Below are 16,275 nucleotides of genomic sequence, written 5' to 3'. Positions count from 1 at the left end.
ACATGGCTGGAATTGTAAAATTATATAGTGACTGAAGATAATTTGGGTCTCCATTTTTCCCAAAGGGTCTTTAACCAAAAGGGAAGTGATATTAGTAAACTTAAAAAAATAATTTTGTCTGTTACATATGTATAGGAGAGCTAAATCTGTCCCATGCATGCTCTCTGGCTGGTAGTTTAATCCCTGTTAGCTCCTATGGGCCCAGGTTAGTTGATTCTGTCAGTTTTCTTGTGGGTAACTACATCAAGACAGGTTGATATCCATGGAAAGCCTCCACTTCTCTGAATAGAAGGGAAAGGGAAGGGGGAGAGGAGGTGAGAGGGTGAACTATGAGGAGAGGAAGAAAGAGAAGCTTGGATTGGGATATAAAATAAATGAATAAACTAGTTAGTAAAAAAAAATCATTCCAAAATGGACATAAAGACTCATGCCTACAATTCTAGCACTTGGGAGGCAGAGACAGGAGAACTATAAGGAACTGGAGGCCAGCATGAACTACACAGCTTGAGGCCAGTGTGGGCTACACAGTAAGATTGTGTCATAAACAAAACCCAAACAAAAAAGTGAACAAACGTTGCCTTTTTAAGGGAGTCTAGCTGATTCTAATATATAATAGTTATAAGTGGTTAAGGATGGAGTAGATGAAGAGTGTGAAATATGGCATTATCCCTACTCCTTAGATTAAGGTACAGAGGTCAGGTGGGCAAGCCTGTGCCATATGCCGAACTCAATCCTCTGACACTCAGTTTAAACTGCTTTCTACTTCCTTCAGTGTTACTGACACATAAACTTGGAAAGTGGATCTCTGCTGTTTTAACCTTTTACCTGTGACCAAGTTCATGTGCAATGGTGAAAGCCAGGGGGAGGCCAGAGTCTTCATTGATGTTACAGCTCCTGTGAGGCTGGCACATTCCTGACAATTGGGACAGCCCCAGAGTCTCACAAGGGCGATTGACACCAGCACAGATGTCCTTTCTGAAAGCAGAGAACAGAGATGCTTAAACACCCTAAGAAATGTTTGGGCAAACTTCCTGTAAAACTACATCAATATAAACTGCTATCTTTGTGTCTTTAATGTGTTCTCTGAAATAAAGTCCATATGGAATCAGGAATCAGCTTTGAGTTCATTGGACTTATTCTGGTTTTATCTGTTAATTAACTGAATTTCTCAAACTTCAAACATTTTGGGGAAATGTAAAGCATTTTATTTTGAGTGGTTTTGCTCATCATCTTGGGAGACTGATATGATTAGGCCAACAAAAGATCACACTGACAATAAAAGTTAATTTGAACTTTGAATATAGGAGAGATAATTAGCAATTTTCTTCTCAAACATGAAACCCCGTTTGGTCTTTTTGAGATCTGTTCTCCAAACTCATTTTTTTTTTCATGAAAAATGCAATTTCTCCTACTATCCCATAAAGAGATCAAATCAATAATCTATCTAGTCACATTCTACTAATAGAACTTGCACATTTGCACATGTGTATGTGTATAAGTGTATATTGCATGCATACTGTGACACATGAACTCCTCCTTGACCAGGAATTAGCTAGAAAGGGGGAAGGAAACATTCCTAGGATCTCAGAAAAGGCTACAGCTTTTGCAGAATAAAAAGCATGCTCTCAGATCCTAGACAAGTTATTTCAATCACTGACAAGAGAGAGTCATTAATTAGTCTTTAGACCGTCTTCAAGCACAAGAAGAGCTTTTGATTAGCACAAATGTTGGTGATGTTCCCAGACTTTAGTTGCAAAGTCTGTTAGCGCTTGGGGTCTGTGTGAGCATCATCTGCAGCAACAAATGGTCTCTTGCTTTTCATGTCCTTCGGGTAATAGAAAAATCCACATTTGGGGAACCTGTGAGATTTTACTTCCCTAGATGGCAGTGGGTAGGGCTAGGGAGCAAGGGAAGCAACCCCCTTTCATAGGCACAATAGAGATGAGTCATCTGTTCATTCTCAGCAGCTGTTGGATGGTGGTGTGTTGTGGAGATATATCACATGGTCTCTAGCAAAATACATTACAACCTTGGCTGCAGGCTGTGCGTTGGATTGTGTTTTCTAAAGGTGCAGAACCTATTGGTGAAAATGTGCTTGACACCAATTGCTCATTCATTAACAGTCTCAGCCTGATATGAAAGGAGACTGTGTCTGTTACATAATTTTTATTGAGTACCTACTAAGTGCTTAGAATTATAGAAGGGGACGTGAGAGACAACAAAGTAATTGTGACAACATGATCATTGGATCCAAGGAACTTTGGATTGCAAAAAGATTGGCTTTATCTCTATCATATACTGGGGAAATATACAAGAAACTATGCTTTGGGAGGCTGTATATGTGGAACAAACATGTAGTGTATTCTTACAAATCTACCCTGCACTCAATGAAATTCTATAGTGCACTGCCAATGTGGGTCTCATAATGGTCCCCTAGAGGCAAAACTTAGTCTCACAGTCATTCCTCTCTCCTCTTAGCTAATTTTTTTCAGTCCAGAATTTATCAGTGTGGGTTTGCCTAGGGTGAGGAATAGAATATTGTTTTGGTCTTACTTCTTTCCTAAGGAACTTTTGATAAAGTCTGGAAATAGTTTGGTTTCTTACAATTTGTATGTGTGGGATACTATTCTCATAAGTAAAGATCAGAGACTAGATATGCACAGAAAAATCCTCCACAACAAAGAATTGTCAAGCCCAAATGATAAGTCCTAAGGTCAAAAATTTAAGAAGGCCCTGGATATTGTATTGTTCTGTGAAAAACAGAAAACCCAGAAGAAGGGATCCCTGACATTTTGACAGGATCATCCCAATGGAAAGGATGATAAGAAACTGTAGATGGTACATATGTCTGCCTTACTCTCAACTGAAACTTCAAGTGTCAGATTCCTGCTTTTGAGTGAAGGTGCTAAAACCTAGTTACATGCAAATCTGTTCCAAGAAAAGCTTTGGGTATACTTCTGTAGCAGTGGATTCCTAGAATCTACACTATGTCAGGTTGACCAGTAGTCCCATGTGGGGTAGGTTTGTGCAGATGTAGAATATTAAGTACACAGGTTATTGATCTCTCTAGCAGAAAAAGCTGACCTCTTTTAGTACACATCCTTAGATTTCTGGATTCTGTAATTTCACATAAGGTGCTTAGTAAGAACTAGCCTCTCTTATTATATAAGCCCTTATTATTAAAAAAATATAGCAGTAAGCTAATAAATATTTAGTGAGCGAGTGAGAAATCACTGATTTCAAAGATCTTGAATTGATTAGGAAAATTCACTAGTTTTTCATAGTTCTGGATCTTGAAAGTTTGGATTTTTTTTTATATAGTACCATAAGATCCACCTGTGCTCACAACAAAATCATATCTTTGAAATGCTATAGACTGACCTCAGGACCTCACCATTACCAGGCAAATGATTTACTATTGCACTATATCCTTATATTAAATTTATAATGTTAGAAAGGAGATAGGTATAGTTAGGTTACTCTGCTTACTCAGAGGAGGATGGGTGTACTATAGCCTATGCATCAGCCAGGAGTGGGCTAGAACACGTAAGGTCCTGCAGAGTTGCATCATATACTTGGAGGGGGGAAAATGAAATAGAAATAAAAGAATTGTAAAGTCTACCATCTGAGAGTTAAAGAAGTCTTCAATCAAGGGTTTGAAACTAGATTTCTTGGTATAAAGAGAACAGTTTAAAAGGCAAAAATCTTTGTTATGATAGTGTCTTAGTCAGCGTTTCTATTCCTGCACAAACATCATTGTAGTCTCCCCTCCACCAGCCTGAAACCTGCTTGCTCAGGGGTGGAGCTTCCCGCTCAATCGTTCTGCCATGCCCACTGCTGGAACCTGCCACTTTGCTGTTCGGAGCCGTGCACGTGGTCACCCTGCTATTGGATCCCAAGATTAATTGGTGGGAATCGGGCCCCCTTCCCCTGCTTTATAATTGCGTGTGGAACAGTAAAATTGAGCTTTGATCAGAATGCCTGTCTTAGCTACATTTCTTTATCCCGCCACCTAGCCCCTCTTCTCTTCCAGGTTTCCAAAATGCCTTTCCAGGCTAGAACCCATGTTGTGATCTGCTGGCCGGACACAACAATCATGACCAAGAAGCAAGTTGGGGAGGAAAGGGTTTAGTCAGCTTACAATTCCATACTGCTGTTCATCACCAAGGAAGTTAGGACTGGAACTCAAGCAGAGCAGGAAGTAGGAGCTGATGCAGAGGCCATGAAGGGATGTTCTTTACTGGCTTGCTTCCCCTGGCTTGCTCAGCCTGCTCTCTTACAGAACCCAAGACTACCAGTCCAGAGATGGTTCCACCCACAAGGGGCCTTTCCCCCTTGATCACTAATTGCGAAAATGCCTTACAGCTGGATCTTATGGAGGCATTTCCTCAACTGAAGCTCCTTTCTCTGTGATAACTCCAGCTGTGTCAAGTTGACACAAAACTAGCCAGTACAGATAGTAAAAGAGACTAGTTTGCCAACAGATGTAGTTTTTAAGAAAGGAGAGCTCTGTCGTATTAACAAGCTTGCTAACAGGCCCTTTTCATGGTATGAGCCAGTAAGAGGGGCTCAAAAACCACAGTTGCTGCTTTCAAATGACCAAGAGCAGCAGAAAATAATGAGCATCCTATGAGGGTGAACACCTGACAAGATGTTCAGCCACTAGCTTTCATTGGCCAGTTACCCATCTTTCCACAAAGCCTCTGAGATACCTGGTGATAAGGACAGCCACATCATGATGGACAGGGTTGAGGTCACTCTTGGGATTGATGCTCTTCTGCCACTTGCAGAAACTGGACAGTGTCTTCTCTGCATGATGAACTATTTTCAATCCTTGCTGGAAAAAGAAGAGGAAGAGACTTGGCATGAGTGAGCTCTCTGTGGTCCAGCTTATTATATTGGTAGTAGTGCTCAGAAGTGCTTCCCAGGGGATGAGCTCAGGCTGGGTGCTCCAGGTATTTGTAAGATATAAAGCAGAGGCCAGTTTATTACCTTTGGACCCACCCTCTACTCTGTATGCTGTCACCTACTGACTTTATGAAAAAGATCTAAATGGGAAACCTCAGGATAGAAATTGTCACCATATCAAGTAGCCCTTAACCATAGATGGGAAATATAACAAAGAACACTACTTGAAGCTCTATTTCCAGTGGGTTCATGCATCCTAAGCCGCTACAGTTACAAAGCAGCTTCCCCTACCCCCGACCATTTCTAATAGTAAATGAATAAATGTTCCTTTATTATAAGGTATCTGTGAGGCTAGCAGCTGGATTTTCTAACACGCTGCCTCATTTAATTTCACATCTACTCAGCATTATCGGCAAAAAGACATCATTATGTTCATTTTATAATTAGAGGGAAGTAAATCTCAGAGATGGGAAGAACTGAAGGCCCCTCAGCTCAAATGTATTGAGATTCCTATCAAAGCTGTACCTGCAGCTAGCCAACAGCCACAATGGAAAGGTGTCTTGGCTCTGCTTCCATTTTACAGGAAGCTAGTTCATCAAATAAACATCAACCATGAGCAGGTAGCTTTTAGGTCTATTTTTAACTCTATGCTTCTTTGGGGGGGGGGGGGTTAATCCCTAAGAGAATACCTACTACTTAAAAAAATCTTCACAATAGCATTTATGGTTATTTAAAAACAGTGAAATATTCAGCAATAAAACTACCAGCTATGCACTGACTCTGTGTCCTGAAAAAAATGTTGAAGAACTGATATAAGAAATTAAAGATGTAAATAAGTGAACTGATATTATGTTTGTGGACTCAAAGGTTCAATCTAGTGAGGATTTCCTCTTTCAAAGTGATTTGCAGTTTTATTGCAATTTGTGTTAAATGCTTGGCTGTACCCTTTCTAGACATATTTAAGCTCATCTTAAAATATACATGTAATACACACCCCTTAGATCGGTAAAAAAATTCTCATTAAAGAAACATAAACCCTGATGATTAGATGTATTCAATTCTAAGATTTCCTATATAGGTTCATAACCATGACAGTGTGATGTAGGGGTGGGAGAGACACACAGGTCAACAGACAGAAAAGGAAAAGCAGATCCACCGAAACCATTTTTGTTTTTGTTTGTTTGTTTGGCAAAGGTAAAAATGCAATTCATTGAAGGAAAAATAACCTTTTTAATTAATAGTGCTGGGTAGCAGGAAAACAACTTGATTAAAAATCAAGAAGCAGCCATGGATAAACACATGTCGCTAGAAGACATACAAATAACCAATGAGCACCCTGAAAATAAAATACTCAAGGTTGAATATTTTCACTTATAATTCCAGAGCTGGGCAATTCAAAGAAAATCTTGAATTGAGGCAAGCCTATGCTACACAGTGTGTGAGTGCTAGACCAATTTGAGCCATATAGTGAGGTAGGAAATAAAGGAGAAACAGGATACTAAATAAAACTATAAAGCTCTATCACCATGCACCTGTTAGGCAGTAATTGACAAAAAGACAAATGACACCAAGCACTGGCAAGAATGCAAAGTAGAAACTCTTGGGCAGTTTGTTGAAATGTAAACTACTATCATCTTAATTAAAAACAGAATGTAAGTTTCTCAACAAAAGTAAAAGAGAACTGCCATTTGACTTAGCAATCTGTCTAGTGGACAAATATACCACGATATAAATTCTGTATGCTGAAGAGATACCCACACCCAAGCTCAGGGCTGCATTTTTCCTAACAGTCAAGATATGGAATCAGCTTAATATGCATGGATACAAGAAATCTGCACAATGAAATAGTTTTCAGACTAACAAACAACTGAGATTCTACCTTTTGTAAAAGCATGGATGAACCTGGAGGGCATCACGTTAAGTGAAATAAGCCAGGCAGTGAAAGACAAATATCACATGATCTCACTGACATGAGGACTCTGAAGACATAGAACTGAACAACAAAGGCTGTGGGTAGGGGTATGTCAATACACTGGTGAAAGGCTTCATATTTCAGTTTGGATAGGAGGAATAAGTTCTAGAACTGTATTACCTGACACGGTCACCATGATCAATAACAGTATATTATATATGTGAGGCTCACCAGAATAGATCTTAAATGTTCTCACTGTGGGTAAAATGTGAGGTAATACACACTTTAATTTACCCTGTTTATTCAGTCCATATGCTTATATATTTTAAATTTTTATGTTGTGCAGAATGCAGATATAAAGTGGTTGTCACCTTAAAGTTTAGTAAATAAAATTAGACACACATGTGCTCAGGTGGGGGTGGGCAGAGAGAATGGGGGGGGGAGATGGGAAGTACACCAAATTTGAGAGGAAATTTAATTTTCAGGTGCTATTTTTCTATGAGTTCCATTGAATACTGATTTCTTTTTTAAATCTTCTTTTAGACTGGAGGTTCAGTGGATAAAAGCCCACATTTTCCTTCAAGAAGATTCAAAGTTGGTTGCCAGCTCCCAGGTCAGACAGCTCCCAACTGTCTGTAACTGCAGGAATTGGATGCTGATTTCTGGTCTCTGTGGCACCTGCCTGCCCTTGATCATACACACACAGACACAATTAAAAATAAAACAAAAGGATGGCCTAGTGTGTCATCAATGGGAGGAGAGGCCCTTGGTCCTGTGAACGCTCTAAGCCCCAGTGTAGGGGAATGCCAGGGACAGGAAATGGGAGTGGGTGGGTTGGTGAGCAGGGGAAGTGGGGAGGGGATAGGGGGTTTTTGGAGGGGAAACCAGGAGAGGGGATGGCATTTGAAATGTAAATAAAGAAAATATCTAATAAAAAAAGTTTCATTGGAAAAAACAAAAACAAAATAATCCACCTACATTATAGCATATTAGGGATCATAGACTATGTCTTCATGCTTCATCCAACCTGCTTTTGTAAATTAGCATGTTAGGAGTACAATGAGTAACCTACAATTAAGAAGGAGGTTCACTGTAGCAGTTAGAATTGGTATCAATAAGTTTTAAATAGCAAAGCCACAGGTAGATCTGAAGGTTACCTCATTTCTCAACACTCACAGTAGAAATAACATTCAAATGACATTACTCTGAATATTTCTGCATAATTCAACTGATTATAACGATTGTATCTACAGTATTGTTTTGTGTGTGTTAGTCTTTCATGAATCTTCCATTATTTTATAATCCTAGTGAAAACTCTATTTTTCTCTGTAACTCCTTAATTTGCTTTAGTGGGCAGACAAATACTCAACCCTGGCTGCTGATTAAGCAGACTGGAAAGTTACCAAGGTCTCGTCAGATCCCCAAGCACATCTAGCATGGCTAGGAACACCTGTGCTTCTTGTGACTCACGGCTCTCATCAAACCATGGTGCTATCTTCTAAAGACAGAAAACTGAAGTCTTACCAGCTACACGTCATATTTTCCTGGCAGCTGTCATTTGAGTTGGAGTGGCACTTGGCAAATGGAAGAAAAAGTCACACTCTATCACCTAAAGGCAAGAGAGGTGGTTCAAAGGGAAGTCTTCAGACATCTTTAAGTTTGTAGAAAGCCTTTGAAAGAGTTCACAATTTATCAATACTGGGCTGTTGCACTGGTCTCAAAAATCTTTCCATATTAGGTTTTGTTGTCCTGTGCTCAAGAAGTTAGGAAGTGAAGGCCACGTAGCAGACTATCAATTCAGGGACCATGAGATGAATGGAACATGTTTGGGGATTCAGTGATCTGTGTCGTGATGTTTGAAGGTGGCCCTGGCATCTATTTACATTTAGGGTCTTTGATGACCATGATTATTTGAGAGTTACAGGAGCCTTGGAGGATTCTAACAAAGTAACTGTAAGCTTTGTCCTCCATGCCCTGTGGCTCAATCTCTATTCATCAGACTTTTAGTTTTCCCATTGATTTTACACTGGAGTTCAAGGGCAAATAGTTTAATTGAGTAGCAATCCAAGTTCTTTCTTTCTTTGCTTTAAGGGACAGAAACTAGAGCCAACTCAAAATAAAATCTAGTCAGGCCAAACCAAAAATGAAATGTAGATACTAATAGGTATAAAGTAAACCTATAAACAGATTTTTAATATTAATTTGATAATAGAAAAGCAATTAACTGAAGGTAATTGCTATAATTAGTTGGTATTATGTGCTTTGAACAAGTAAAAAATGAATAGATCTGTGTTTAGATAATGACAACACTTTACAGGCCTTACCAAATTATTATGGCCATTTCTAAAATACGCCACCAAAAATAATAATCTTTCTTCTTCCAGACTCTCTTTATTGTTAAGTTTGACACAAGGTCACATTATGTAGCCTAGGCTGGTAGTGACCCATGATCCTCTTGTCTTAGCCTCTGGAGTGCTAGAGTTGCAGTTGTGTTATACCACACTTGGCTCCATTCAGCCACAATGTCTTTGTTTGTTTGTTTGTTTGTTTGTTTTTTCGAGACAGGGTTTCTCTGTGTAGCCTTGGCTGTCCTGGGGCTCACTCTGTAGACCAGGCTAGCCTCGAACTCAGAAATCCGCCTGCCTCTGCCTCCACCTCCCGAGTGCTGGGATTAAAGGCGTGTGCCACCAACACCCGACTAATGTCTTTCTTTTTATTAGCTATAGTCACCATATGATCTAGTTTCAAAAATCTTCTGGCAATGTTTGGCATTGCCTATGGATAGCTCTTACTCATCCAAATTCAACCAGTGACACTTTCCATAGATATCCCTGTACCACTGGGTAAATTAAGTCTAGGTATCATGATGGATGTGCAATTATATTAGATATGTTTATGATAAATAACTTAATCTGAGGAAAAGTTCCACACATATGTGCATGTGTGTGGGTGTGTGTGATATGTGTATGTATGTGTGTATATCTGTATGTATATATACATATATATCATATTTAATAAGTTTTAATGGAATTATCCTACAATGGAGAGATGATACCCCAACTAGAAACCACATGCTAGCAAATGAAAGAAGAATAAAAGAAAGAAAAAAAGAAATAAGGAAGGAAGGAAGGAAGGAAGGAAGGAAGGAAGGAAGGAAGGAAGGAAGGAAACAGTATCAGGAATAGGTTATTTCTTTGTAAATTTTTTTGCTAATGAGTCCCCACAAACCACCAGCATCCTCAGTCACCCCTGCAGAACTTGACTGTAAAACCCTACATCTGAAGACACCACATAACTTGAATCATAGAACAGAGAGAGAGGCCAAGCTGATTCTGACCTGGAAGTTTTATTCCTACTGGTAATCTTTCAGAGTGCTGGAAGATGCTATGCATGCTACTGAAGGAGAAAAGAAGTCACCAATGTCACCCAGGTAGAAACCCTGTGAGCTACAACAAACCCAAAAACTATGTCCATGGATACAGTAGTGGCATACATATAATCAGAGTAATCAAACACTTTCTGACTGCATCTAAGGCCTTCCCCATACAATGTAACTCATACTCGGCATTGTTAGTGGGGTCAAGAGCCAGTGGCTAGATAGACCATAGGCCTTAGGGGAGCGCCTAATACTATTAGTTTGCTAAATGGACATAGTATTAAAGTGACTCTGTTGACTTATATTGTTGTATTCATAGATTGTACATTTCTCAGCTTTCATAGGACATGTCTCTACTTATTGCAGAAGGAAGTTAATATGTAGAGCTTCTACTGCACAGAGAATAAGAGTCTGTGGGTCACTCACCCCTAAACAGAATATACACATCACCCCTCCTACCCCAAATCTCAGGGATTTTCACTGAAGAGGGAGTGGAAGATCATTAAGAGCAAGAAGGGGAAGATAATTTAAAGGAAACAATGTTTCCCAGGAACAACAGGACAGTCGATCATAAGAACCCACAGCAACTGCAGCAACATTTGCAATATCTGTGCAAGGGCCAGTGGGAGAGGCATGGTGAGAGAGGGATGGTGGGAGAGGGATGGTGGGCACGAAGTCCCACCCCTAGTAGAAAAACTTCTGGCAGAGGGTGAGTTAATTTTCTTTAATATTGTGGCCTTCATAAATCAAGCTCAGGGGTAGCTGAGCTGTGCACACTGGACTTGATAGGTCTTTTTAGAAAGAGGAAGCATATTCAACGTTTACTGGGTAGGGATATGAGGGTGGAAAGGTTAGATCATGGAACAGTTGTGGAGATAGCTGTGATCAAAATCTATTGGGTTGAATTCTCAATTAATAAAAATACCAATTAAAAAGAAATTTAGAGTAAAAAATTCACAACTAGTTATTATTCATAAATAATGAATAGCACAGAAACAGCTGAATAGGTACAAGCACACCCCCAAAAGAAACAGAAATAACAAAACAAAACAAAATAAAGAAAAAACCCAAGGGTAAAATTCCTTTTCTCTTTCTTTTTTTTTTTTTTCCATTTTTTATTAGGTATTTCGCTCATTTACATTTGCAATGCTATACCAAAAGTCCCCCATAGCCACCCACCCCCTCTCCCCTACCCACCCACTCCCCTTTTATGGCCCTGGCGTTCCCCTGTACTGGGGCATATAAAGTTTGCGTGTCCAATGGGCCTCTCTTACCAGTGATGGCCGACTAGGCCATCTTTTGATGCATATGCAGCTAGAGTCAAGAGCTCCGGGGTACTGGTTAGTTCATAATGTTGTTCCACCTATAGGGTTGCAGATCCCTTTAGCTTCTTTGGTACTTTCTCTAGCTCCTTCATTGGGGGCCATGTGATCCATCCAATAGCCGACTGTGAGCATCCACTTCTATGTTTGCTAGGCCCAGGCATACTCTGACAAGAGACAGCTATATCAGGGTCCTTTCAGCATAATCTTGCTAGTGTATGCAATGGTGTCAGCATTTGGAAGCTGATTATGGGATGGATCCCCGGATATGCTAGTGTCTACATGGTCCATCCTTTTATCTCAGCTCCAAACTTTGTCTCTGTAACTCCTTCCAAGGGTGTTTTGTTCCCACTTCTAAGGAGGGGCATAGTGTTCACACTTCAGTCTTCATTTTTCTTGAGTTTCATGTGTTTAGGAAATTGTATCTTATATCTTGGGTATCTTAGGTTTTGGGCTAATATCCACTTATCAGTGAGTACATATTGTGTGAGTTCCTTTGTGAATGTGTTACCTCACTCAGGATGATGCCCTCCAGGTCCATCCATTTGGCTAGGAATTTCATAAATTCATTCTTTTTAATAGCTGAGTAGTACTCCATTGTGTAGATGTACCACATTTTCTGTATCCATTCCTCTGTTGAGGGGCATCTGGGTTCCTTCCAGCTTCTCGCTATTATAAATAAGGCTGCTATGAACATAGTGGAGCATGTGTCCTTCTTACCAGTTGGGGCATCTTCTGGATATATGCCCAGGAGAGGTATTGCTGGATCCTCCGGTAGTACTATATCCAGTTTTCTGAGGAACCGCCAGACTGATTTCCATAGTGGTTCTACAAGCCTGCAATCCCACCAACAATGGAGGAGTGTTCCTCTTTCTCCACATCCACGCCAGCATCTGCTGTCACCTGAATTTTTGATCTTAGCCATTCTGACTGGTGTGAGGTGGAATCTCAGGGTTGTTTTGATTTGCATTTCCCTGATGATTAAGGATGATGAGCATTTTTTCAGGTGCTTCTCTGCCATTCGGTATTCCTCAGGTGAGAATTCTTTGTTCAGTTCTGAGCCCCATTTTTTAATGGGGTTATTTGATTTTCTGAAGTCCACCTTCTTGAGTTCTTTATATATGTTGGATATTAGTCCCCTATCTGATTTAGAATAGGTAAAGATCCTTTCCCAATCTGTTGGTGGTCTTTTTGTCTTATTGACGGTGTCTTTTGCCTTGCAGAAACTTTGGAGTTTCATTAGGTCCCATTTGTCAATTCTCGATCTTACAGAGCAAGCCATTGCTGTTCTGTTCAGGAATTTTTCCCCTGTACCCATATCTTCAAGGCTTTTCCCCACTTTCTCCTCTATAAGTTTCAGTGTCTCTGGTTTTATGTGAAGTTCCTTGATCCACTTAGATTTGACCTTAGTACAAGGAGATAAGTATGGATCGATTCGCATTCTTCTACATGATAACAACCAGTTGTGCCAGCACCAATTGTTGAAAATGCTGTCTTTCTTCCACTGGATGGTTTTAGCTCCCTTGTCGAAGATCAAGTGACCATAGGTGTGTGGATTCATTTCTGGGTCTTCAATTCTATTCCATTGGTCTACTTGTCTGTCTCTATACCAGTACCATGCAGTTTTTATCACAATTGCCCTGTAGTAAAGCTTTAGGTCAGGCATGGTGATTCCACCAGAGGTTCTTTTATCCTTGAGAAGAGTTTTTGCTATCCTAGGTTTTTTGTTATTCCAGATGAATTTGCAAATTGCTCCTTCTAATTCGTTGAAGAATTGAGTTGGAATTTTGATGGGGATTGCATTGAATCTGTAGATTGCTTTTGGCAAGATAGCCATTTTTACAATGTTGATCCTGCCAATCCATGAGCATGGGAGATCTTTCCATCTTCTGAGATCTTCTTTAATTTCTTTCTTCAGAGACTTGAAGTTTTTATCATACAGATCTTTTACTTCCTTAGTTAGAGTCACGCCGAGATATTTTATATTATTTGTGACTATTGAGAAGGGTGTTGTTTCCCTAATTTCTTTCTCAGCCTGTTTATTCTTTGTGTAGAGAAAGGCCATTGACTTGTTTGAGTTAATTTTATATCCAGCTACTTCACCAAAGCTGTTTATCAGGTTTAGGAGTTCTCTGGTGGAATTTTTAGGGTCACTTATATATACTATCATATCATCTGCAAAAAGTGATATTTTGACTTCCTCTTTTCCAATTTGTATCCCCTTGATCTCCTTTTGTTGTTGAATTGCTCTGGCTAATACTTCAAGCACTATGTTGAAAAGGTAGGGAGAAAGTGGGCAGCCTTGTCTAGTCCCTGATTTTAGTGGGATTGCTTCCAGCTTCTCTCCATTTACTTTGATGTTGGCTACTGGTTTGCTGTAGATTGCTTTTATTATGTTTAGGTATGGGCCTTGAATTCCTGATCTTTCCAAAACTTTTATCATGAATGGGTGTTGGATCTTGTCAAATGCTTTTTCTGCATCTAACGAGATGATCATGTGGTTTTTGTCTTTGAGTTTGTTTATATAATGGATTACATTGATTGATTTTCGTATATTAAACCATCCCTGCATCCCTGGAATAAAACCTACTTGGTCAGGATGGATGATTTCTTTAATGTGTTCTTGGATTCGGTTAGCGAGAATTTTATTAAGGATTTTTGCATCGATATTCATTAGAGAAATTGGTCTGAAGTTCTCTATCTTTGTTGGATCTTTCTGTGGTTTAGGTATCAGAGTAATAGTGGCTTCATAAAATGAGTTGGGTAGAGTACCTTCTACTTCTATCTTGTGAAATAGTTTGTGCAGAACTGGAATTAGATCTTCTTTGAAGGTCTGATAGAACTCTGCACTAAACCCATCTGGTCCTGGGCTTTTTTTTGGCTGGGAGACTATTAATAACTGCTTCTATTTCTTTAGGGGATATGGGACTGTTTAGAAGGTCAACTTGATCCTGATTCAACTTTGGTACCTGGTATCTGTCCAGAAATTTGTCCATTTCGTCCAGGTTTTCCAGTTTTGTTGAGTATAAGCTTTTGTAGAAGGATCTGATGGTGTTTTGGATTTCTTCAGGATCTGTTGTTATGTCTCCCTTTTCATTTCTGATTTTGTTGATTAGGATTTTGTCCCTTTGCCCTCTAGTGAGTCTAGCTAAGGGCTTATCTATCTTGTTGATTTTCTCAAAGAACCAACTCCTCGTTTGGTTAATTCTTTGAATAGTTCTTCTTGTTTCCACTTGGTTAATTTCACCCCTGAGTTTGATTATTTCCTGCCGTCTACTCCTCTTGGGTGAATTTGCTTCCTTTTTTTCTAGAGCTTTTAGATGTGTTGTCAAGCTGCTAGTATGTGCTCTCTCCCGTTTCTTCTTGGAGGTACTCAGAGCTATGAGTTTCCCTCTTAGAAATGCTTTCATTGTGTCCCAAAGGTTTGGGTACGTTGTGGCTTCATTTTCATTAAACTCTAAAAAGTCTTTAATTTCTTTCTTTATTCCTTCCTTGACCAAGGTATCATTGAGAAGAGTGTTGTTCAGTTTCCACGTGAATGTTGGCTTTCCATTCTTAATGTTGTTATTGAAGATCAGTCTTAGGCCATGGTGGTCTGATAGGATACATGGGACAATTTCAATATTTTTGTATCTGTTGAGGCCTATTTTGTGACCAATTATATGGTCAATTTTGGAGAAGGTCCCGTGAGGTGCTGAGAAGAAGGTATATCCTTTTGTTTTAGGATTAAATATTCTGTAGATATCTGTCAGGTCCATTTGTTTCATAACTTCTGTTAGTTTCACTGTGTCCCTGTTTAGTTTCTGTTTCCACGATCTGTCCATTGATGAAAGTGGTGTGTTGAAGTCTCCCACTATTATTGTGTGAGGTACAATGTGTGCTTTGAGCTTTACTAAAATGTCTTTAATGAATGTGGCTGCCCTTGCATTTGGAGCGTAGATATTCAGAATTGAGAGTTCCTCTTGGAGGATTTTACCTTTGATGAGTATGAAGTGTCCCTCCTTGTCTTTTTTGATAACTTTGGGTTGGAAGTCGATTTTATCCGATATTAGAATGGCTACTCCAGCCTGTTTCTTCAGACCATTTGCTTGGAAAATTGTTTTCCAGCCTTTCACTCTGAGGTAGTGTCTGTCTTTTTCCCTGAGATGGGTTTCCTGTAAGCAGCAGAATGTTGGGTCCTGTTTGTGTAGCCAGTCTGTTAGTCTATGTCTTTTTATTGGGGAATTGGGTCCATTGATATTAAGAGATATTAAGGAAAGGTAATTGTTGCTTCCTGTTATTTTTGTTGTTAAAGTTGGCATTCTGTTCTTGTGGCTGTCTTCTTTTAGGTTTGTTGAGGGATTATCTTCTTGTTTTTTCTAGGGCGTGGTTCCCGTCCTTGTATTGGTTTTTTTCTGTTATTATCCTTTGAAGGGCTGGATTCGTGGAGAGATAATGGGTGAATTTAGTTTTGTCGTGGAATACTTTGGTTTCTCCATCTATGGTAATTGAGAGTTTGGCTGGGTATAGTAGCCTGGGCTGGCATTTGTGTTCTCTTAGTGTCTGTATAACATCTGTCCAGGCTCTTCTGGCTTTCATAGTCTCTGGTGAAAAATCTGGTGTAATTCTGATAGGCTTGCCTTTATATGTTACTTGACCTTTTTCCCTTACTGCTTTTAGTATTCTATCTTTATTTAGTGCATTTGGTGTTCTGATTATTATGTGTCGGGAGGAATTTCTTTTCTGGTCCAGTCTATTTGGAGTTCTGTAGGCTTCTT

The 16,275-nt window shown here is 39.5% G+C and overlaps 1 protein-coding gene across 1 annotated transcript in view; it reads right to left on the bottom strand.

Annotated features, from left to right (window-relative positions):
- Positions 1-16,275, bottom strand: part of Adamts12 (a disintegrin-like and metallopeptidase (reprolysin type) with thrombospondin type 1 motif, 12) — a 284,460-nt gene that overhangs the window by 106,862 nt on the left and 161,323 nt on the right. The window contains exons 6-7 of the mRNA NM_175501.3: positions 4,713-4,837; positions 826-975 (exon numbers count right to left, since the gene is read on the bottom strand). Coding sequence (NP_780710.2) covers positions 826-975; positions 4,713-4,837 — 275 coding nt within the window. The remainder of the gene's footprint in view (positions 1-825; positions 976-4,712; positions 4,838-16,275) is intronic.

Source organism: Mus musculus, chromosome 15 (genome assembly GCF_000001635.26).
Source record: "Mus musculus strain C57BL/6J chromosome 15, GRCm38.p6 C57BL/6J".
Lineage (NCBI taxonomy): Eukaryota > Metazoa > Chordata > Mammalia > Rodentia > Muridae > Mus > Mus musculus.
The sequence above is the reverse complement of the archived record's forward strand: the minus strand, read 5'-3'. Positions and strand labels throughout refer to the sequence as shown.